General features: G+C 48.1%; 1 protein-coding gene across 2 annotated transcripts; it reads right to left on the reverse strand.

The window, feature by feature from the left end:
* Positions 1–10,832: 10,832 nt before the first annotated feature.
* On the reverse strand, positions 10,833–20,437 carry ZNF3 (zinc finger protein 3). 2 transcript variants are annotated; one of them, XM_082670776.1, is made up of 6 exons: positions 20,349–20,437; positions 19,077–19,205; positions 16,195–16,281; positions 15,184–15,275; positions 14,767–14,893; positions 10,833–13,053 (listed from the first exon to the last, which is right to left on the reverse strand). In XM_082670776.1, the coding sequence occupies exons 3-6, from the start codon at positions 16,247–16,249 to the stop codon at positions 11,984–11,986; spliced, it is 1,344 nt and encodes a 447-aa protein (XP_082526902.1). In that variant the 5' UTR covers positions 16,250–16,281; positions 19,077–19,205; positions 20,349–20,437; the 3' UTR covers positions 10,833–11,983. The 2 variants fall into 2 exon arrangements, with proteins under 2 accessions (XP_082526902.1, XP_082526901.1); XM_082670775.1 differs by having other exon boundaries at positions 16,195–16,331; positions 20,349–20,431.
* Between the last annotated feature and the right edge of the window lie 3,738 nt (positions 20,438–24,175).

Raw genomic sequence — 24,175 nt, forward strand, 5'->3', positions numbered from 1 at the left:
AGGTAGCAGCTGGCTCTCTGTAGGGCCCCCTCCGAAACTGCTCCAGATGAAGGCTGAGCCTGCTGAGCCCTCGTCCTCCTCTGCTGAGAGTGGACTGGGCCCCTCATCTGTCCTGCCACTCACCTTCCTGACTCTGCAGTGGTAGTTTCTGATGGGTGTTACTGTGACGCAAAGGTCCACATACTTCCTTTCAGCTCCCATTGGTCCATCTGCGAGCTGAAGTCTTCCTGTGGTCTCCTTGTCTCCAGGCTTTCAGCCTTATTCTTTGCAGACCCCTTGTCTAGACAAGTCACAGCCCGGGAGGCCACTTCTCCCTCCATGGAAAGTTGGTGCCAGATAGACTGCTCACAGCTCTGCCCACCAGATTCCTTCCCCTCACTCTGGCCTTTAGGGCCACTCCTGAACAAGGCCGTGTGAATCAGCACATTTTTGGTTCACACACCAAAATATTGAGCTGATCCCTCTGTGAAACACAAACCCTCCTTGTTCCTTCCACCAAGTCAAAGGGGAATGAATCCACAGGTGTGAGCAGAGGGAGGCAGCAGGTCAGCAAAGGTAGGAAACGTGAGGCCTGAGCCTCCTGCTCACACACCTTGGGACTTCTGGACCTGCTCAGGTCGCCTGAATGACTAAATCGTGTTGTTATAAATCACAGTATCGCAGTCTGTATGTATTGGGGAAGGCGGGGACGGATCTTGAGGAGAATGAGCATTATCTTGAGAGGCATGTGCCTCAGGTGAGATTTTTACATGGTTTCCAGGCAAAAAGAGGCTCCTTTCCTGTATCAAGGGAAGGGAGGTGCTTTTGTTAGGCCAGAGGGCTTGGGAATTTAGGGTTCCAGGTGCTCAGGCACACCTACCCAAGTGTCACATACATCAGGATCCCAGTCTTTCCCGATCAGGGCCTGGAATTTTGGCATCAGTGACTTGGTGAGGCTTTTCATTTAGCCACCTTTGCAGTTCCGCCACCCTGACAGTTAAATCCTGCGCCTGGTTTTCAGGCCAGTCTGCTCTCAGTACACAAGGTGCGGTTCTCCAGCGCTGCCATGGAGGACTTCCGGCTGTCACAACAGGCCCTGAACTGGTAGTTGGCTGACCCAAGTCTATCATTTCCTTTCTTCAAAGCTTGAGAGAGAGAAACTCTGCAGCCCTTATAACTGCCACTCTCCCAGTAATGCTTGGGTTATATAGAACTATTGCATAAGCTGATGCTTTCCCTGGTACCTGTACCTCATCTCTTGCCAGAACTAGTAGGAACAGTAGCAGCTGCCATGGGGTAGAGCGCCAGGGGTTGCCACCGTTACCTTTATCACCAGGCTCCTTTTTTACCATCTGACCAGCAAGTGACGCGCTCCAGAATCCCATCCCGAGGGCTCCATTTCTAGGGCACTCCCACTACCAACTGTCATAGTTCGGATTTCCTCTAAAACAGAGCCCAGGACCAGGGCATGGGGGCAGATAGGTTACTTAGGGAGATGACCAGAGGAAGCAAGGGGAGAGAGAGGAGGAATAAGCCAGTAAGAGACGCATTATTGAGCTGGTTCTTCTGTAGGCAGCCAGTGCTCAGGTCTGCTGGGGACCTTCAGAGACGTGAGATCACAAATGGGGGAAGCTGGTATACCTGACCTCTGCTCAGTCCCAGTTCCCCTCTCCCATGGTTAGGAGACCAGTTCCTGCTTGGCTCCAAGAGAGTGGTTGAGGACCCCTGGTGGGCTGGGAAGGACACTGTCCCAGGGTGCTGCGAGGCTGGCTTGGTCTGAAGATGCTTGTGAGTGTTGCCCCATAGGCCACACGCGGACACACATTTAGACACACACAGATACACATGTGCACTGGACCCCTGGCTAGGGCTGCCAGATTCAGCAAATAAAAGCACATGTAGATTCCAGGTAAACAGTATATTTGGAACATACTTCTTATGCTAAAAAAATTATTCAATGTTTATCTGAAATTCAGATGTAACTGGGCATCTTATCCAGCAATCCTACCCCCAGTATATGTGAACAGCGATGCTTCCACCTCTCTGTCTAACCTAATACAGATAACAAAAGCATAAAGAACCAAAGGAAATATAAGAGAAACTTATAAAGAAACTTATAAAGTACTTCCAAGGACACTGTCAAGAAAGTGAAAGGACAACTCACAGAATGGTAGTTGCAAATCATGTATATGGTAGTTGCAAATCATGTATATATGATAAGGCACTTTTACGTTGAGTATATTTTACAACTGAGTAATAAAAGAGACAACCAAGGGCTTCCCTGGTGGCGCAGTGGTTAAGAGTCCGCCTGCTGATGCAGGGGACATGGGTTCGTGCCCCGGTCCGGGAAGATCCCACATACCGCGGAGCGGCTGGGCCCGTGAGCCATGGCCGCTGAGCCTGCGCGTCCGGAGCCTGTGCTCCGCAACGGGAGAGGCAACAACAGTGAGAGGCCCGGGTACCGCAAAAAAAAAAAAAAGACAACCAATTAAAAGATAGGCAAAGGATCTAAATAGACATTTCTCCACAAAAGATACAAAAACGGACAAGTACATGGAAAGGTGCTCAACATAGCTATGAGGGAAATGCAGATCAGAACCACAATGAGACCACACCATACCCAGTAGGATGGCTATAATAAAAAAGATAATATCAAGTATTGAGGATGCAGAGAAATCAGAAGCTTATATGCTGCTGGTGAGAATGTAAAATGGGACAACCACTTTGGAAGGCAGCCTGGCATTTCCTCAAAAGTTTAAATAGAGTGTTTGAGAAATTGCTACCCTAGATATATACCCAAGAGAAATGAAAACATTTACACAAAAACTTGTATACAGGGCTTCCCTGGTGGCGTAGTGGTTGAGAGTCCGCCTGCCGATGCAGGGGACACAGGTTCGTGCCCCGGTCCGGGAAGATCCCACATGCTGTGGAGCAGCTAGGCCCGTGAGCCATGGCTGCTGAGCCTGCGCGTCTGGAGCCTGTGCTCTGCAACGGGAGAGGCCACAACAGTGAGAGGCCCGCGTACGGCAAAAAACAAACAAACAAACAAAAAACTTGTATACAAATGTTCAAAGCAACATTATTCATAATAGCCAAAAAGAAGAAAAACCCCAAATGTTTCCATCAGTGGATGAAAGAAAAAACAAAATGTGGTATATGCATACAATGGAATATTATTTAGCCATAAAAAGGATGAAGTGCAGATTCACATTACAACATACATAGATGAAACTTGACGTCATTGTACTAAGCAAAAGAAGCTAAACGCGAAAGGCCGCATATATGATTATGAGTCCAGTTATGTGAAATGTTCGCAGTAGGCAAATCCATGGAGACAAAGTAGACCGGCAGTTGTCTAGGGCTGGGGCAGCTAGGGGGAAGTGGGGAGTGACTGCTAAAGGGTATGGGGTTTCTTTTTAGGGTGATGAAATGTTCTCAAATTGTGACGGTTACACAACTCGATACTAAAAACCACTCGATATGATGTATGGATTATTTATCAGTAAAGTTTTTTAAAAACACACACAAACTCAAGCAAACAAATACAGAGCCTTTGCCGAAGGGCCAGCCTTGGTGGAGCAGTGGAGGATTCATGCTGAGGAGACCCATGGATGCCCATACAGGCTGCTGCTTAGTAGAAGATGCACTGGGGAGTCAGATGTGAAAAGACATGAAAAGATTCATGCCAGCAGTTACCCTTGCATGTAATAACTGTAGGGAAATTTTCCATCAGTTTCAACTGGATTGAGGATCAAGACTTCTGTGTGAGGGCTTCCCTGGTGGCGCAGTGGTTGAGGACCCACCTGCCAATGCAGGGGACAGGGGTTCGAGCCCTGGTCCGGGAGGATCCCACATGCCGCGGAGCAACTAAGCCCGTGCGCCGCAACTACTGAGCCTGTGCTCTAGAGCCCGTGAGCCACAGATACTGAAGCCCGCGTGCCTAGAGCCTGTACTCCACAACCACAGGAGCCACCGCAATGAGAGGCCCGCACACGGCAACGAGGGGTAGCCCCCGCTCAGCAGCGAGGACCCAGCACAGCCAAAAATAAATTTATTTTAAAAAAGTGCTTCCCTGGTGGCGCAGTGGCTGAGAGTCCGCCTGCCGATGCAGGGGACGCAGGTTCGTGCCCCAGTTCGGGAGGATCCCACGTGCGGCAGAGCGGCTGGGCCCGTGAGCCATGGCCGCTGAGCCTGCGCGTCTGGAGCCTGTGCTCCGCAGCAGAAGAGTCCACAACAGTGAGAGGCCCGCGTACCACAAAAAAAAAGGAATTCTGTGTGAGAAAACCGCCTCCCAAATGATGATCTGACTTTCAGAATGCAACCCTTTCTAGATCTCAATGCCCCTCGCTGTTCCTGGGATGTGGCAAACACGGTCCTCTTCAAGAGCCCTTTGCAGCTGCTGTTCCTTCTGCTTGGAATGCTTTTCCCCTGATATGAACATACTAGGATTTTAGCAACCAGGGAAAGGAGGGAAGGACACTGCAAACAGGGAACAGTACCAGCAAAGGCAGGGTGGAGAGAGTATGTGGCACACTCTTGAGAGAAGGTGCTGGTGGGTCCTGGGGTGGCTGGTGTGTGGAGAAGCCTTAATGGCAGATCGTGGAGTCAGTGACGGAAATCTGTGACAGGGCAGCGTGACAGTTCCTGGATAGGTGTGAGACATGAAGAAAATGGGGCGGGGCTACCCCCAGGGAATCGTGCAGCTGCTGGGGTTCGGTGTTTCCATGGTGTAATTAGAGCAGATAAGTATTACTAAGAAATTCTGTGTTCAGTTTGGGGTACATGACAGGTAATGTTAGTAGCTTTAAAAGCAACTTTTTTGTCACTTGCTACTCTTTATGATTCTGATGGTGCATCAGCTTCTTCCTGCAGAAGAGACGACATAAACTTTCTTTTCACCGGAACTTTTCACCTGGCGTCCACACTGTGACAAGGCAGATGGGGGCAGGTGGGGGGAGGTGGCAGTGGTATTTCATGGTTCTGGACAGTCTTGTCTAGACGATGCCTGCCTGCCCCTGGCCTTAAGTATCGTGCTGCACAGAACAACATGCAGCACAGAAATTTCTGGGCATGAAGGTGGCGGTGACTGTAATGTCGAGATAGTCTGGGGCGGTATCCAGGGGAATATGCTGGAGTCTTGAGGGAAGGAGAGGTCACACCCTGGTGACTAAAAGAGGAATGGTTGTCTGTATTTACCAACCCACGTTCTCAACTCAGCTTTAATGCCGTTTCCTCAATGAAGCCTTTCATGACCACCATGTGCCTCACCCCTCCCCATGGGGAACACAAGCTAGCTTCTTTTGATTCCCCCGTTTCATTTGTAAAGAGAGAGTACCGTGGTGTAGTTAAGAGCCCAAGCTCTGGAGCCAGACTGCCTGGGTTTGAACCCCTGCTCCACTGCACTGTGTGTCTAGGTTTTCTCATCTGTAAAAAGGGGGGTGTTGGGCTTCCCTGGTGGCGCAGTGGTTGAGAGTCTGCCTGCCGATGCAGGGGACGCGGGTTCGTGCCCCGGTCCAGGAAGATCCCACATGCCACGGAGCAGCTGCCGATGCAGGGGTTCGTGCCCCGGTCTGGGAGGATCCCACATGCCGCGGAGCAGCTGGGCCCATGAGCCATGGCCACTGAGCCTGCGCGTCCGGAGCCTGTGCTCCGCAACGGGAGAGGCCACAGCAGTGAGAGGCCTGTGTACCGCAAAAAAAAAAAAAAAAAAAAAAAAAAAAGGGGGATGTTAATAGGACTAACAGCACGTATGACTGTGTGACAATAATACTGACTGTACTGAAGACGGTCCGTGCTGGCGTGTAGGTGAGCGGTCAATAAAGGGCAGCGGTCATGATGGTTACCAGCCTCTCCTGGGGTCTCACTCTGGCTCTCATTAGGCTGGCGCCTCCTTAGTGCAGAACAATGGGTGGTTCGCCTCTGTACCCCCCATGGCACTCGCTGAGCTGCTGGCGAAGAGCTTCAAGGATCAGTGAGAGGAGGTCTGGGGGCGACTGTGATGAGGGAGGGCAAGTCCGGGCTTTGGGCTCCAAAGCCTCTGAGTCTCACTGCACCATTTATTGTGCCTGGAGAACTCCTCTCCCTTCTCTCCTTCCTTTTCCTGAAGAAAAGGGAATAAAAATGGGGGCAATAATAGTACCTACCTCGCAGGATGGCTACGAGGATTAAATGAGTTACCAGCTAAAATGCTTAGAACAATGCCTGACACATAGTAAGTGCTCCGTGGCTGTTCCTTCTTACTACTTTTCTCTTTTTCTTGGTATATTTTTTTCTGATTATGAACGCCATACTTATTTATGGTAGAAAAGTGTGAAAACATAGGAAAACCCCCCACCATAGTGAGGGAGTCAGAGGTATGAGCAAACAAGTAAAAGATGGAGGAGGGGGGAGATGAGCACAATAATGAACACGTGTACAAGATGCAGAGGCAACTCAAGGAAATGATGTACTTGGTGGGGGTGGAAGGTGCCGTCCCTCACGCCCTGGAAACACCCCACGGACAAGGTGAAGCTCACATACGAGGAGGTTTTCAAAGATGAATAGGAGTTTGTTAGGTGGACGAGGCAGGGAAGGGCATTAGCATGTGCAAAGGCACTGGGGCATTAAATAGCGTCTGCGCCACCGTCACTGTAGTTGTGCATCGCTCCAGTATAGTGTGTATGGGAGGGCAGGAGGGTGGGTGCTGGGGTGAGAGGGGTGCTAGGGGGGGGGACGGGGAAGTAGGCAGGGCCAGGAAGTGAAAAGCCCTGTGTCATGATGAAGAATTTGGACTTCAACCTGGGGGCTGAGAAGGGGCCCCTGGAAGGCTTGGACGGGCTGTCAGCCAGTTAGCATTTAGGAGTGATGACTCACTCTTAGCAGGACAAATGGTTGGAGGGGACTTTGGGAGCGAAGAGACCTACTGTAAGGCTGGTGCCAAAGTCTGGGAACAAGTCAGATATGGTCTAGGCCAATGCAGAAGTCCCAGGAATGGGCCAGGCAGGATAGGGAGAGACGTGGAGGGTGAGGAGTTGGTGGGCAGCAGTGCAGCCAGAACAAGGCCCAGGTTTGGGGCTTGGCTGACTGGGAAGTTGACGCTCTCAGCAACCAGAGGAGGGGATACACAAGGGAAACTGTGCTGTGGATGAAGGGACTAAGAGTCCTCTGTCATTCCTGAGAAACCACTCTGGCGACCATGTTTATCTGCATATGCAGAAAATGGTCCATGGGAATTTGGACTCATTTAAAAACTCTTCAGTTCTTCATTATTGATATATTTTAAATAATGTACCTGGGGATGTGTGTGTATGTGTAGCTGATTCACTTTGTTGTAAGGCAGAAATTAGCACACCATTGTAAAGCAATTACACTCCAATAAAGATGTTAAAAAAAAAAAATAAAGACAAGGTTGTAAAAAAATAAATTAAAAAAAAAATAATGTACCTGACTGGGCTTTCTTTTTATTTTTTGAAGTGGAAAAACACCTTAAGCTCTATAAGCAATTTATGAAAATGAAAAAAAAAGGAAATGTCTTTGGGGAGCTTTTAAAAACAATCTTTTAATTAAAAAGGAACGGTTTGTTAAGATGTTCTTCTCCACCACCACCCCGTGGCTCACATTCCTGTCAGCTGCAGGGTTCAGGTAAAACCAGGCTTTTCCTCTACTTGAAAACTTAACATCCTCTCTCAAAATTATTTCAGTTGGAGCTTGGACAGGCGTGACTTGGGGTGGGCGGGGGCATCAGGAATGAAATTGCTTTTGCCAGGACTGATGATATCCTTCGGAATCACTCCACAGGTGAGAAGGCAAAGCTAACCGTGGAAGGCAGAAGCTTACAGGGAGACAGCATGCAGCGCAACTTAATTTCCAGCAGTGAGAAAGCTCAAGAGTGGAATCACCTGCTTTTCCCTGGGGTAACAACAAGCCTCCCATCCCTAAAGACACCACAGAGACCCGAGAGCCGCCCGCCAGGATACTACTGTTTACTGTCTGCGCTGAGCGGAGGTTGAAGGCCGCCTTGAAACAAGCCCTCTTGGACTCTGATTTTCACTGGCTGGAGGTAAGGAACTGGAGCGGGACGTGGGAACACCGTGCGTGAACAACCTCACAGGCAGGATGTAGGGTGTGTTCGGGGCCTTGTTATCATCTTGCTATATGATGTGACAGAGATTCTTTGCTTGACCAAACCTTACTCAGGCTCCCGAACCTTTTCTTAGGCCGCTCTGTGCACTTCCTTGCAAAATCCAGTTCTAGCAAGAACCCTGCTAAGTCAGTTTAGCAAGAGTTCCGCATCCTTCACGTCTGGTCCCCCTCAGTCAGTATCTAGTCAGTTACCTCATCCTGCACCATCACCCCAGGGTGATGTCTGACCACCCTGGCCTTTCTTCAGCAAGAATCCTGCAAGTCAGTTTAGCCAAAACCCCTCTTACCCCTAAAGCTTCCCCTTAGAAGTTTTCTATCCACTGACTTCCGCCCTACTCCTTAGCTATAAATTCCCATGTGGCCATGCTGTATTCAGAACTGAGCCCAGTTCTACACTGAGGCCTCTTTTCCCCTATTATAATAGTTCTGAATAAAAATCTTTTACCGCCCTACTACCCACCTCTGTTTTCTCAAACATCTGGTTTTCAGATGTGTGAAGAGCAGTAAAGGAGAAGGCTGTACAGATATGTAGACACCAGCTCAAGGAAAGCCTGGACTATATGGCTAAGGAGTTTGAATTTTATCCTTTAAGGAGGGAGAAGACATTGAAACTTTTTGGTAAAGGAGTGACAAGATGGTTGTAGAGCTTAGGGGAGATTAACCGGAGAAAAGGTAAAGGTATTAATCCATTAGGAGATTATTTATGTGATCCAGAGGAAAAGTCATAAAGACCCAAACTCTAGGGTTCGCAACAAGGGAAACAAAGAGGAGGAACTAGGAAGGAGATGGTAGAATTGTAGCTGACAGGACAAGGCAATTGCCTGGATGACGTTTGCTCTTCACAGCGGCCTCCTGACCTCACATCCAAGGCGTCTGGGCCATGCCCTAGGCAAGTTCAATTGTTTTCTCTTCTGTAAGATGGGGTTAATACTAACACCTGCCTCACACACAGGCTGTTGTGAGGATTAAATGATTTAATATATGAACACCACTTGGGAAAGGGCCAGGAAGAGTGTATGCCACGTCTCCACTATTATTACCTTCACTGGAGACCCCACCGCCTCCATGACTCAACTCTGAAACCTTCCCCTCTGACAACAATCTGTCTTTCCACGTCTTGCTTACTGACCCTGCCCAGGACTTGACACTGGTCAGATGTAGGAGGATGAGCATAATTAAAGAAAACTCAGAAGTTTAGACCCTGAGAGGTTTACAGAAAATTTGGGGCAGCATATGGGGGAAAAGTCATATTTGGTTTGAAGCAAATAATTTGCAACTTTAAGAGGCCCAAGTGTAAATGCCCCGCAGTGCGCTAGAGACCCGAGACTGGAGCTGGAGAGCGATCAGTACCCCACGTGCAGTTAAAATTTAATTGAATAGAGGTTAACAGTCGAAGCCATGGGAATAAATGGGTTCCAAGGATAATGGCATAGGAAGAGACCACCGATACAGTGACTGAACATTAAGGAATGCTCAGTTAGGGACTGAGAAGAGGAATCATTAAGAGAAAAAGGAATGATCAGGAGAATCAGGTGAATCGGATGTTGTAGCTGTTTCAAAGATATTTTTTAAAAAACATATTTTTCACACAATGGCCCTGCTCAGTCTCAGGGAGCCCCTGAGATGCTCTGAGGAGTGTCACAAAGTCTTCTAGGGGCAGGGGTAGGGGTCGGGGTTGGGGGTGGTCAGAAGGCTGAGCCCTGCTGTGCAGTGACTGTCCATCACCCAGCAGTTCTACCTGTTCAGGGGTCTTTCCCAGAGCTTCACAGTTGAACCTGCACATGAGCAGCCAGGCTCAGGCCCACCCCAAACTGTCCTGCCTGGAACCTCCTCTCCTTTACACACGGGTCTTATAAGGCCTAGCTCAGGTTTCTCTCTTAGAAATTTCCTCCATTTTCTTACTATTTCTTCCTTCTCAGTGTAAATGTTTAGGCTCTACCCTCAGCAATTATACTTTATAGGTCTGACTTGGGGCTCAGACACCTGCATAACTAACAAGCAGCCTCGTGACCCTGCTATGATACTTCATGGTCTACACTTGGTCAATCTCAAGTCTGTGGCGGGTGTCAAAGAAGAGCCAAAAATGATGAGTTTCACGGTAGTTTTAAGAAATTAAAAACATATTAGTCACAATATATGATCCAAAATTTTTCAGAGGTCAGAATTCCAGACATTTCCTCGTCTTTTCCATCAGACTTTCATCTCAGCCTTCTCCATGACTGTAGCCTTCTACCAAGAGCGAAACCAAGAAATCTCAATATGCCTATTGGGTTTTTTTTTTTGGGGGGGGGGCGATTTTTGGCCAAGCCATGCCGCTTGTGGGATCTTAGCTCCCCGACCAGGGATGGAACCCAGGGCCCTGGCAATAAGAGCACCGAGTCCCAACCACTGGGCCGCTAGGGAATTCCCTCAATATGCCTACTGTTACCCAACATCCAAGTATGCTCTTGTCAAGAACCCCATACTCAGAAACACCTTTCTAGTTTTGGTTGCTGGTGTTAAGTATCGTGCAACACAGAATGCCATGCAGCACATGAAATCCTAAAGGGGGGTACAAATGTGTAAGCGGCTGTGTAAATGAGATAGTCTGTGGCAGTGTGTAGAGAAAAGGACAGAGTCAAGGGAGAGAGGTCACAGGTTTGAGACTAGAAGACAAATAGCTGTCTGTAAAGATTCCATTTACAGTCACTAATGTTTCTTGTTTAAACCGAAATAGATTTGGCCCCTGCACAAAAACACACTCCATCTGTCCTTCTGAAAAACTATTCTGTTTAATAGTGCATTTGATTTATGCTACAGGATGAGCAGGATTTGGAAAATATAATGAAAGGTCATCCCTTCCGCTGGGAAAACTCGGAGAGCTCCATCCTAAGCCAGCAAGGAGCCCTGATGCCAGGCTCAGACCCGAGCTTCCTCCTCTGGGCTGTGCTCTCTGCATTCACACTTGGCTGTTGAAGTCAGAGGTGGGGTCGGGAGAGGTCGGGCTGCTGGGGCCAGATGTCAGAGGTCATCAGTATAAGAGGGCAGGGCAAGCTGGCTGAGCGAGATCCTAAAAGTGTCCTTAGTTGTTAGGGGTTTAGATTAAATCACTTTCCATCACAGGAGTGGCAGGAGGAAAAGGGAGAGGAGAGGGGAGGGAACGAGACAGAGGCCAGTGCTAAATGCTTTTGATCCTTTCCCTCATGTTAGACTCACTGTCACAAAAGGGAAGAGTGAGTTCTCCACCCATATCGTCAGACTGCTCTTGGAAACTTGGTCTTGCTGCTCTAAGAGCCCTGAAGGATATACAGTCACTATAGAAAACCTCTCTTGGAATCTTCCCCCATGCCCAACAAAATAACAAATCCCTCAGCACCAGATTCCCATAATTAATGAAGTCAAAATAGCACATTCCTTATCCAAATTTAAAGCTGGATTAGAAGCAGTGGCTTTGAAATACAGCCTCCATTTCCCCTTTCTAGCAAAAACATGACCAAGAACATTCTTTCCACTTTCTTTTGTGCTGTCTACGCTGATTCCAATTAGAGGAATCCTTGGAATTTTATTCCTATTGTGCTTCCATCCCCACCTTGGAAATGGTGTGAGAAAATGGTCTAGTGCAAACTCCCTTCCCAAATGGAAGGAGACTGGTCCCAGAGCTTCCCTCTACTCCCAGCACTTAATCTGCTGCTTGCACCCTAATTTTTCAAGGCTGGTGTCATTCCTGGGAAAACTGACTAGGTTGCTAACCACTGTGCCAGGATGATTTGCCCAATATGCCCCATTCTCTAAGGCGAAAGGATGGAGTCGGAAGGGACACGTCCCAAATTGTTCATACTTATATAGTAAGGCAGGAGCTCTTGAAACTTAGAGGAAGTGAGGAAAACAGGCGTGTGGCTCTCTTTCACGTAGACTCTCTGATATTTAATTCAGCAGTAACTCGGAGAGAACTTTTGCTCACTCCCATTACATTCAAAGGCTTCTCTCCAGTGTGAATTCTCTGGTGGCGAACAAGAGCTGAGCTGTACCTAAAGGCTTTCCCACACTCACTACATTCATAGGGATTCTCCCCTGTGTGGATTCTTTGATGCTGAATAAGGCCTGAGCTATAGGTAAACTTCCCTCCACATTCCATACATTCATAGGGCTTCTCTCCAGTGTGGATCCTCTGGTGCTGATAGAGGTGTGAGCTCTGGCTGAAGGCCTTCCCACACTCGTTACATTCATAGGGCTTCTCTCCAGTGTGGATTCTCTGGTGATGAATAAGGGTGGAGCTCCTGCTGAAGGCCTTCCCACACTCGTTACAAGCATAGGGTTTCTCTCCAGTGTGGATTCTCTGGTGGTGAGTGAGGGTGGAGCTCCAGCTAAAGGTTTTCCCACACTCATTACATTCATAGGGTTTCTCTCCAGTGTGGATCCTCCGGTGGAGAATAAGAGCAGAGCTGCAACTGAAGGTCTTCCCACAGTCGTTACATTCATAAGGTTTCTCCCCAGTGTGGATCCTCTGATGCTGAATAAGATGTGAGCTCTGGCTGAAGGCCTTCCCACACTCACTACATTCATAGGGTTTCTCCCCGGTGTGGATTCTCTGATGCTGAATAAGGTCTGAAGTTCGATTAAAGCTCTTGCTACATTCATCACACTTATGGGGTCTGTCCCCCACAGGAAGTCTCTGCTGGGAAATAAGGTTGGAACTCACAGTGAAGCTGTTCCCCAGATCGCTGTATTTCTCACTTCTCCCTCCCACGGGGGTTCGCTTTTCCTCAACTGTCACTTGACCAAAATCCTGTATCTTCCTATTCAGTCTCTCTCCAGTGGAGCTCCCCAGCTGCCTCTTCAGACTGACTTCTTGTTCATAGGCTTCTTCAAACTTAAGACCCTGAGAAATATCCTTTTGGAATCTTCCCAATAGCACCCCGTGTGATCCTGTATCTTCAGAAATTTCTGGATCATGTTCAGTTCTGGTCTCACCATCTGGCACAATGCAAAACACAAATGTCACTTGTTCTTTGTGGGAAGAAGAATCAAAACCAGAGACAGTATAATCACATAATGTTCACAGGCTAAAAGCACATGACTCTTATCTGTGTGCAAAGAGGCCTACCCAGGCTGTACGTAGCTAAGGCAGAATAAGAGAACCGGGCCAAGGAAACAGGGAAGGAGAAAGGCAGGAAGGAAAATCGAGAAAGGAGGTGGAGGTGGAAGTGTAGAGAAAGTTGGATCAGGCAGAGGCAGGGAACCAAAAACAGAAGAGACAGGACATACGGTTTAATGAAGTGACAAAGTCCTAGAGGTCAGAGACTGAAGATAACCTGGGAGATGGTGACTGCAGAACAGTTAGAGGATGAAGTGGGGAGCAGGTACAAGAAACTAACCACAGACGGTGTGAAGAAAAGTGGGAAGGTGATGAATACAAAGCGACAAGGGTGAAGCCCTGTAGCCCCAGGAGAAAAGGACACTCGGGTCTGTAGTCGTGGCACCTATATGCCAAGTCCATGGAAACAGGCCTGAGACAGAGGTCAGTCCATCTCTGGGCCCCAGGCCTAGAAAGCTGTGCTACGATGTGAGGCTATGTCAACAGTTTCCAGGTTTGCCTTCGCTATTTTCACTGCTCTGGGGTTTCGAAGGGAACTTCAGGCACAGAGGACAAGGGTAAAGGGTCCAGACTGTTAGCATTTTTAGTCTGTCAACATTGTAAGAGTGAAAGCAGGGCAGTGAGTGTTAGGGACAGAAAGAGCTGTTATCTCCCTCACCTGAACAGGTACCTCTCAGGACCTCTCTGCTCAGTGCCCTTCAAACCCAGGACCCTCGGCTCTTCCTCTCACTGCAGCCCAGAGATCATGTCAAAATTCAGAAATGGGAATCCTGCTCACAGGGAAAGACATGGGACAAGGTTTATCCTGTTCATACCAAATGGCCCCAGAGCTCAATCCCAGACCCAGGATCTGCAGGGGACAGAGAGGAAATGCATGGGGAGTTCTCAAATGGGAGTCAGGAAGACCCCCTGGTCTTGCCCAGGAGAATGTCCTCACTGAAAGCAGGCGAGGGTAAAGGAATGAAGAGTCCACAGACAACAGGTTAAGAAGCTAACTGCTCCCTAACGCAAGTTGAAATTTCTACAAGAGCAGCAGTTACACTAGGTCCATCCACAAATCAACAGATCCCTAAAGGAAGTCCGACAGAGAAGGGGAGGAGCTAGACAGAGTTCCAGAATGTTCACTTGGGCACTGAGCAGTACCTCACATGTTTAGGGATCCCAATATGTAATCTTTTGGGAAAATCTCTGGGTTATATGTTAATGTTAAGTCCTAAGAATAACATGGAAAAAAGTGCCAGATTTAAAAAGAAGTATAGAATGAAAAGGCCAGGGCTCAAGTCCTGCCAGTCACTAGCAATATGACCGCATGCAAAGCATAAGATCTCTGAGCTCTCTTTCCTCGCCTATAAATGAGGCTAATTCCAGCGACCTCAACAGCTGCATCACTGTGAGGATTAAATGAGAGAGTATCTATGAACACTCTTTATGAACTGCAAATTACTGTACAAATGGGAGTTGCTACTATTGTTAGAATTTTCTGAGACTCAGTCAGTCCTTAGCTAATGATTTTCAGTGACTCAACTATTACTAGCAAACAAGGAGGCAGAGAAATGCCAAGGGAGTTTTACTGAGGAAGCATCACTCCTTACCCAGGGAGAACACGTTCCCGTAATTCTCCAGCATCACATCCCTATAGAGGTCCCTCTGAGCAGGCTCCAAACGCTTCCACTCCTTCCGGATGAAATACACAGCCACGTCCTCAAAGGTCACCAACTCCTGAAACAACATGTTCTCCCGTGCAATTTCAGGCTGCAGGATGGGACTGGCAGAGCCAAAAGCTAATCGGGATGGGGCTGAATAACGCATATTGGGAAGTGGGAGAGGAGGTCAGAGTGGAGGAGAAGAGAAGAGAGTCTGAGATAAAGCGAAGTTCCACTGTGTAGCAGGAAACGCCCACAGTCCTGACAGAGGGAATTGTAGGTTCAGGGCACTGAATGGGATGTTGCTACACAAAAAACTTCTGCAAAATGGGAAGGGAAAGAAGGATAAAGAAAAGCACAGCGTACCTGGGCCTTGGCCTTTAGCAGTGCAGCTGCCAACATCTCATCCCCCAGACTGTCCTTGTCGGAAAATGCAGGAACTTTTGAGGAAGGAAGAGCTGAGGACAATTAAAGGGTCCATGAGTCAGTCGATCTGCACTCGAGCCTCTCGACCTACAGAGAACTCACAGGTCCTGGGACAACCAAGGACCCACCCCCTCTTACATTTCTAAGTTCACTCCTTCTGCAGCTACAGGAGGTGCTTACACTTACGGCCAGCACGCTCAGCATGGGCCTTCCTGCCTGAGGAAAGACGCCCAAAGCCCTGGTGACCCAGGCTCTCTGGTCTGCCCCAGGTCCTTTTCTTTCTTTCCAGTCACTCTACTCTCCATGACATCTGCCCAGAACCACTGTTAGTGATTCGTGTATTCTCGTCCATCCTCCCAAGCCTGGCCAGAACACAGCTATCCTGTTCATGTCCCTTCCATCATTCTCCACATCTCAAACTCCTGGACAAAATTCTTGACCAGAGGAAAACGGGCTTCATCTCAGCCCTGACTGAAGACACAATGCCCACAACTGTTCTCTTTTTCTCTATCCCCAGATCAAATCTACACACTACAAATGTTTCCTGTTATCTGTGCTTGATCGTACATCTTTTCCTGTAATTCTTTTTTTTTTATTATTTATTTTGGCTCCGCCAGGTCTTTGTTGCGGCATGCGGGATCTTTAGTTGTGGCATGCGGACTTCTTAGCTGTGGCATGCGGACTCTAGTTCCCTGACCAAGGATCGACCTGGGCCCCCTGCATTGGGAGCATGGAGTCTTATCCACTGCGCCACCAAGGAAGTTCCAAGCTATACTTAACTAATGGCTTCATTCCGCCTTTCCCCACTAGGCGGGGAGCTAGTGAAAGGCAAGGACTATGTCCTACCCAGTCTGGATTCCAGAAGTTAGCCCAGCACTTGGTGAATGAGGGATTTCAACAGGTGATTGCTGAATGGCTGAATAAAAAGACGAGGGAACCCTGATTCCTTACCACTCTCAAGCAGGGCCTGAGGTTCCTGAGATACTCGATCAGCCTGAGTTTCCATGGGTCGGGCTTGAAGCTCGGATTTCTGGTCTCCTATTTGCAGAGTCAGCAAGAAGCAGGTTTTGAATGAGAATGAGGAAGCACTGTAGAAGGAAAAGTTCAAGGTTCAAAGATAATTATATATATATATACATATTTTAAATTTTATTTAGTTTTGGCTGCATTGGGTCTTCGTTGCTGCGCGTGGGCTTTCTCTGGTTGTGGCAAGCGGGGCTACTCTTTGTTGATGTGTGCGGGCTTCTCATTGAGGTGGCTTCTCTTATTGTGGAGCACGGGCTCTAGGTGTGCGGGCTTAAGTAGTTGCAGCACACGGGCTCAGTAGTTGCAGCACGTGGGCTCAGTAGTTGTGGCTCAGCGGGCTTTAGAGCGCAGGCTCAGTAGTTGTGGTCCACGGGCTTAGTTGCTCTGCAGCGTGTGGGATCTTCCTGGACCAGGGCTCGAACCCATGTCCCCTGCATTGGCAGGCGGATTCCTAACCACTGCGCCACCAAGCAAGTCCCAAAGATAATTTTTAAAAACCCTCTTGAATACAGACAGGGGAACTAGCATTTCAGTTAGTACCAGAACAGCAAAGAGGAAATGTAGCAACTGGGATTAGTCTTTTAGGTCAAAGGCCAAAGTTCCTGGGCCACATCCCACTTTAGGCTCCCCCCCAACACTGAGTGATATTTCTCACAACAAAAAATGGGGAACATGGGTGCCAAATGATGCCATTAGCAGAATGAAATATGAAGCAACTACACAAATGAAAAATATTAAAGTGAAAAAGAGTGTTACACACAGACTGCAAAACGTAAGTTATCATATCAACTTTTAAGAATACGTGGAATAATGGATAATGCTAATGTATACAGATTTTTTATTTTATTTTTGGCTGCACTGGGTCTTTGTTGCTGCACGCGGGCTTTTCTCTAGTTGAGCGCACAGGGGCTACTCTTCATTGCGGTGTACGGGCTTCTCATTGCGGCGGCTTCTCTTATTGCGGAGCATGGGCTGTAGGCGCACGGGCTTCAGTAGTTGTGGTGCGCGGGCTCAGCAGTTGTGGCTCGCAGACCCTAGAGCGCAGGCTCAGTAGTTGTGGCGCACGGGCTTAGTTGCTCCACAGCATGTGGGATCTTCCCGGACCAGGGCTCGAACCCGTGTCCCCTGAATTGGCAGGCGGGTTCTTAACCACTGCGCCACCAGGGAAGCCCTATACAGATTTTTTTTAAAAACCCTCATAAATGTTAGAATTAGTAGAAGAAAAAGAAATTTACTGTGGTAAGTTTCTAGCTGTTATATTAAATGTAGATGCTATCCTTAGAGGAAGAGGGGCCATGAAAAAGCACCCAAATAAGAGAGACCATGGGGGAGTTTCCATAAGTTCTGTCTTAATTTAAAAACCCTGAGGAAACAATACCTGTCCCACAGAACCAGGGCAAATAGCTCAGATCTATTAAATTAAGATAAATTCAGGAACTCCCTGGCAATCTAGTGGTTAGGATTCGACGGTTTCACTGCTGTGGCCTGGGTTCAATCCTTGGTCAGGGAACTGATACCCCACAAGCTGTGTGGTGCGGCCAAAAAAACAAACGAACAAAAAAGATAAGTTTTCTGCTTCCAGTCTCAGTCAAAGGTGGGATGTTATTGAAGGATTTAGTCCCTTTTTGTGGTCCTTGTGTCGTCTCATCACAGGGGTGGGTGTATATATTCGCCAGGTTCTGAGAGACTAGTCCCAGTTGCTGTGTTTCCTCTCCCCAAGAAGGTAGCAGCCAACCTTCTTTTTTATCTCCCTTCTCTCATAAGAGATTTCCTTGGATCAGAATGTAAGTCCCTGAAGCAAGAACCAATGCTTTTTAAAAAGCATAAGATTATTTATTACTCCATTTTTGTCCCTACTAAGGTCCCCACTCCCCAGTTGCTGTTCTCTGTGGCTCCAGGGAATAAGATGTAACATTAGTACCTAGACTAAGGTTTGGATCTCAAGTACAAGTTTGTTTTTCACAACTGAACGCTGTGGCAAGAATCAACAGATGGAGAATGGGTGCCGCAGCTGCTAGCACATCTTTACACTGAGGCAAGAACAGGGAAAACCCCTGGATTTTGTCTGCCTCCCTCTTTGTTCATTTGCTCGTGTAACAAACATTTGGTGAGTGCCAATTAACAGTGCAAAGCACTACTGGAAGAAGTTAGAAAATCAGCAATGCAAAAGGTATTTGCTTCATCATTACAGACTATTGTATTCACATTAAGGCATAAAAAGGGGAGGGGCCCTAAGTCACCCAGAGTTCAGAGAACTCTAGTCTTTGGGCAGCAAGGGGATGTAGAAGGCCCATCACCAGTGCCATTACACAGTGAAAAGCAATGAATCAGGCATAAGCCAGACGCACTGACAATCAAGGTGACACACCCTCTTGCCACCATCACCCTCTTGGCTGGGGCCCTTCAACCCTTTCTCAGAGCCAGCCATCTTTTTCTGTCAACGAACTTTACAATCTCCAGGATTGGTTATAAGCAGGCACCCCCAACAAATCCGCTCGCAGTCTAAACTCTCCTTTAGAAAAGAAGGGAAAGTAAGAGGCTCTGACTCCGGAGAAGAAAGCAACACTCCCTCCTCCCAGCTGGGTTAACCAAAGCTGGAACTCAAACGGATATTGTTGAGAACAAGTCCTCGGTGTCTGGATCAGTAAACAATGTTTCTCATAGAAAGAAAAACCTCCATTGTGCCCCAGAGCTTCAGGTCCTGGCAGGGCCCTTCCCCTGCTCCACTGCCAACCCCACTCTCTGGAGTGCGCCTGGGGACTGGGAAAGATGACCTGGCAGTGAGAACAAGTCATGGAAAGCTTTACCTCCTGGATTCTTTCCTTCCTTCTCTGGAGTTGGTCTCTAAACGGCCAGAGTAGCAGTTACTGGGAACTTGGCAGCCTCTGTTCAAGTTCTTGGGAATTCTGACTTTAGTTGATGCCAATGCTGTAGGACTAAGGAAAAAAAAAAGGCATTTTAAATGTTTATGTAAACTTCACTTCTAATCTAGATATTTAGAGATAAGAGGAAAAGAGAGGGGACATACGCTAATAAATACTGATTAAGACCACAACTGGTATTTGTGTTGAACCCTTAGAGCTGAAACAGAAGTCAAGGTTCTCCAGGTCAACCTCCCACCCAGGGCAAGAAACACCTTCTCAAGTTCCTAAGGTTCTGGCAGCTAACTTGCTAGACACTCTCAGCTGCTTCAGCAGGGAGTCTGTCCCATTGCTGCACAGCTTAGCCATTAGAGAGGTCTTCGGATGGTAAACTAAAAACCTGCCCCTTGGACCTTCACCTCTCAGAGGCTTAGTGCCCTATGGACCTTCAATGATAGAATCTTCTCCTTCCACAAAATTCTCCACCAAACACCTGAAACCAAATGATGCCCACTCCACAAACTTCTCTTCTTGGGGGTAAATACCTTCAGTTCCTCTAATTATCCCACAGACTTCAGGTTCAGCATCCTGCTTATCCTCTCCTGGAGTTTACACATGCCCTTCAGAATGGAAACACCGGTCGGTGTTCAGTCCCACTTGAAAAGCGAATCAAATCAGGGATCTATTACAACTGGAAATGGGACACAGTTGTACCACTCTACGAAAAAGACTCGATTTACTGGGCGCCAAGGGGATTATTTCTGGAATCTGAAGAGTTTTAACTGCGCACACTTCGTTGAACTCATTCTCTGGTCCTCAGACCCAGCCCAGTAAAAAATCGACCCTCTCTCGTGCCGCGGGCGCGGATAACTGTTAACTGTGTTAACATCAAATGAAAGCGTCTCGAGGAAAGACCAAGTTAGGGTCGTTGTCATCAGCTGTTTTAAAGAGAGGAACGCCTATCCAGCCGTACCAGAACTTTAAAGTACTCGAGTTGGGCGCTGTCACAGAACCATAACCGCAGCCCCTTTCCTCCCGCGACGCAGGGCCCGCTGGGGGGCGGGGTCCCTGGGGAAGCGGAGTCAGGACCAGAGCCTCCCGGCACCCTGCTCCGGGAGGGCCTGGGGACCCCGCGGGCCGCAGCGGCACGGACACCACCCCTTCCCCGGCGACCACTGCCTCCGTCCCACCGCGAGCCCCGGGGGCGGCCGGACTCACCCTGGGGGCAGGGACGGGAGATTTGGGGGGCCGGACACCGACCAGGCCCCGTCGGACCCTGTCACAGACCCACACACCGGGGACAGAACAAAGAACGGAAGTTCCCTCCGTTTCGCTTCCGGGTCGGTCCTATTCACCACCACCACCACCACCTCCCCCGGTCCCCCAACATCCACTTGTTCCTTCTAGGAAAATGGAAGGTCTTCGCCTCTCGGTGGTTTGCTGATTGGGCGCAGGGCCCCAGCACCGACGCGCCATTCCAGGCCTGCCGCACCGCCAGCTGCGCCTCCTGCTGGCCAGGCCGGGTGGGGCGCCGCGCACCTGGTCCTCAGGGCGCATGCTTGGCCGGGGAGCGGAAGGCGGGGCGCAGGGGGCTGAGTGGGACCTGGCTGCGCTCCCACGTGGTCTTCCGCGGGGCCGCCGAAGGCCGAGCCTTGCTCACCGTGTCCGAGGGATCTGAGTCCCAAGACGACACGCAGCAAACAGGAGGACGCTGGAAGGATTCAATATAGAACATTCACCCTTACTTGAAGTTTCCAAATAAACCAAGTTTATGCTTCCAAACAAACCAAGTTTTGTGTTTGTTTCATGTAAAAATGCCTCCTTTAAATTACTAAAATCTGAAGAAAACATTCCGGCCCATCAGAGAGTTCACATGAGCACAAAACCTGTACAAGGCAAGCAAGTAGAAAAGACTTGGGGAAGTTACCGATGTAGATCCATCCAGATCGTAGAAAACTGGTGAAGCCCCATCACTGTGAAGAAGGTGTGAAACACGTGAAATGCTTGGGGGAATGAGGAGCGAGGCTACGTGGCTCGCTCAGTTTCACTCACTTTTATGCCCTCACAGGAGGAATCCTGGTAGTGAGAGAATCAAGTCTTTCAGATGATATACAAAATGAACTCTTGTGATCTCCTGATTTCCCTTATGGTCCTGCCTCGCAGTTGATCTCAATTTTTACTGCCTCCAATATTTATAGTGCACCCATTCAGCTCTGCAACGTAACAGACCTTACTCTCCTGGGACTTCACTCTAAGGACAGTAATCTAATCAATTCCAAGAAAATACGGTAAGTGCTAAGAAAAGGTGATGAAGAGCAGGATCCTGTCCAGAGGTGAGAAGACTTTCCAGCAGTGATACAGGCTGGTGAGGGGAAGAGAGAGTGTTATCTGCACAGGCAGCAGCCAGGGCAAAGTTCCCGAGGTATGAGAACAATTCACAGGTAACAAAACTTGAGGGTGGCCTGAGAGGTGCAGGTGTATGACCCATCTCCAGTCCTTCCAGACCCCAGTGAGAATCTGAGCACATACTTGGAATAGCCAAGCCATTCAGTAGTCTCAGTTCCCCCCTTCACAAAGGCATTTTTTTCTTTTCCTCTTCTCAATACCTTATTCTTCCACTCCTCTCTCCAGGACAAGAACAGAGATGTAGGAGGAGGCAGTGGCAAGGAGAGGAGGGAAGGGTGGAGCAGAGTGATGCTCCTCAAAGTGGGATTGTATGTTTTGTAAACGTTCACCTAATGACAGTCTTCAGGAAACAGCTCTTAGATTCCCAGCACCGTCAATCCGATCAACTCTATTACTCTGGGGCCTAGAAGTCAGTTTGCAGCCGCCTGGTTTAATTCCCAGCAAGTTCTCAAAAGCCCTGCTATTAATGCTTTTCTTGAGTCTGTGGACCTAGAAGTGCCATGAGTCACGGAGGGGATACCCAAGGCAGTCCATCAAGGTGGGGAAGAAAACACTTAAACTTCCATATAGCTTTAATCTAAAAGCAAGGAAAGAAAATAGAGTAAAAAATGTAAGCCTTGGTAAGCACAGCCACTGAGGCTTGATGGGCTCTGAGTAGGGTGTTCCTGACCTGGCTGGAGCCCGGGGCCCCCACTCGCCCCCGCCCTGCCCCTTCCTATCACCTGGGGCCAACGAAATGACCATTAAGAAGTGATGCCATGGGACTTCCCTGGTGGTCCGGTGGCTAAGGCTCTGCCCTCCCAATGCAGGGGGCCCGAGTTCCATCCCTGGTCAGGGAACTAGATCCCACATGCCACAACTAAGACCCAGCACAGCCAAATGAATAAATAAATATTAAAGTGATGAAACAGTCCATTTGTCCTAAAGTAAGCTGCAACTGTGGCTTTGCAAACAGATTAGAACAAAATTGTATCTATCTTGTCCTGTATCGCAGAAGAGACTTACACAAGAATTTATCTCTGAAGCCTAGAATTTGGCTTAGAATTGTTCATATCTCTATTTCCTCTTGAATCAGATTTGGTAGGTTAATTTCTTCTATGAATTTATCTGTTTCATCTAAAACCTCGAATCTTCCGGTATGATATTATTTGTAACATTATCTTATCTTTGAAGTATCTAATTTTGAGCAGTTTTCAAAGTATGTTCTGTGGACCTGTGTGGGTCCCTGCGACCAGGTGGTCTGGGAGGTCAAAACTGTTTTCATAAGATAGATTTTTTTGTCTTTTTCACTGTGTTGACTTTGCAGTGATGCTACAAAAGTAATGGTGGGTGAAACTGCTAATGCCTAAGCATAAATTTCAGGTAATGGCACAAAACTGAACTATTATATTCTTCATTGCCATGCATTCATAGTTTTTTTAAAAATCCAGTTTCATTTAAGAATGTCCTTGATGAAGCAGTAAAAGTATTGATTTCATTTTAAAAATAATAAGCCTTATCAGAGGTCCATAGAAGGAAGGGTACTGGTGGCCGTATGTGGGTCTCATGTCAGACTGTAGCCGTTTTCAGACAAGGATATGAGGACCTGGGGGAGGGGGCATAGGGAAGGGGGAGGGTGGAGAACACACAAATCTTCCCAAAGAGTGTGAGGACACAGCCAGTTCTGAAAGAATCAATTCCCAGATCCTTCTTTCTTTTTTTTTTTTTAAGTTGTTTCAAACTAGCTTATTTAGGGGTTCCATTTTCACTCCTCAATAGATTTCATGTATTTCTCATATGCTTCTTCACTCATTAGGTCATCTAGTTCTGAAGGGTTACTGAATGTCATCTTGATCCGCCAACCATCTTCATAACAAGATTTGTTGACAAGTCCTGGATTTTCTGCTAGAGCTTCATTATTTTCTGTTACGTCTCCTGATAGAGGAGAGTGGAGTTCACTAGCAGCTTTCACACTTTCCAAAGCACCAAATTCCTCGTTTGTTCAATTTTGTCCCAACTTCAGGCAGACTACAGTAAACAACATCTCCCAAAGCTTCCTGTGCAAAATTCCTGATTCCCTCGGTTCCCACATCGTTTTCTGTTGTTACCCATTCATGTTTGTGAATTTACGACCCGACAGCAGAGCCGGGCCAGTGTGCCACGGCGACAGAGACGGTGCACAGGCTGCAGACCTCGGCCCTGCACAGTTCCCACAGCTTTCAGTGCCATGTTTGCCCCAGATCCTCATTTTCTATCTGTTCACGTTTAAAACTGCTCTCCTGGAAAGCATCCCAGTGGCCAGAGCACCCTCTTTCTCGGTCACCTTCCCCACCTGGCAGAAGATAGGCTTCTCGCCCCCAAATCTTGCAATGGTGCATTGCCCTCAGGGTGTCAAAACTTCTGGGGTACCAAACAAAAGGATTCTTTGGGAATCTTGCGGCCAATATATATATATTTTATTATTGGAATAAAATTGCTTTACAATGTTGAGTTAGTTTCTGCTGTACAATGAAGTGAATCAGCTATATGTATACCTACATCCCCTCCCTCCTACCCCCCCACCCATCCCACCCATCTAGGTGGTCACAGAGCACCAAGCTGAGCCCCCTGTGCTATACAGCAGTTTCCCACTAGCTATTTTACACATGGTAGTGTATATA

This window comes from Grampus griseus, assembly GCF_964374135.1.
Source record: "Grampus griseus genome assembly, chromosome: 14".
NCBI lineage: Eukaryota > Metazoa > Chordata > Mammalia > Artiodactyla > Delphinidae > Grampus > Grampus griseus.

Excerpts from the sequence above, each read along its gene's own strand:
- ZNF3 (XM_082670776.1), bottom strand. The coding sequence starts at position 16,249 with ATGGAAACTCAGGCTGATCGAGTATCTCAGGAACCTCAGGCCCTGCTT. Across the intron at positions 15,276-16,194 it reads TCAGGCCCTGCTTGAGAGTG|CTCTTCCTTCCTCAAAAGTT; the intron begins GTAAGGAATCAG and ends AATTGTCCTCAG. Across the intron at positions 13,054-14,766 it reads CGGGAACGTGTTCTCCCTGG|ATGGTGAGACCAGAACTGAA; the intron begins GTAAGGAGTGAT and ends GCATTGTGCCAG.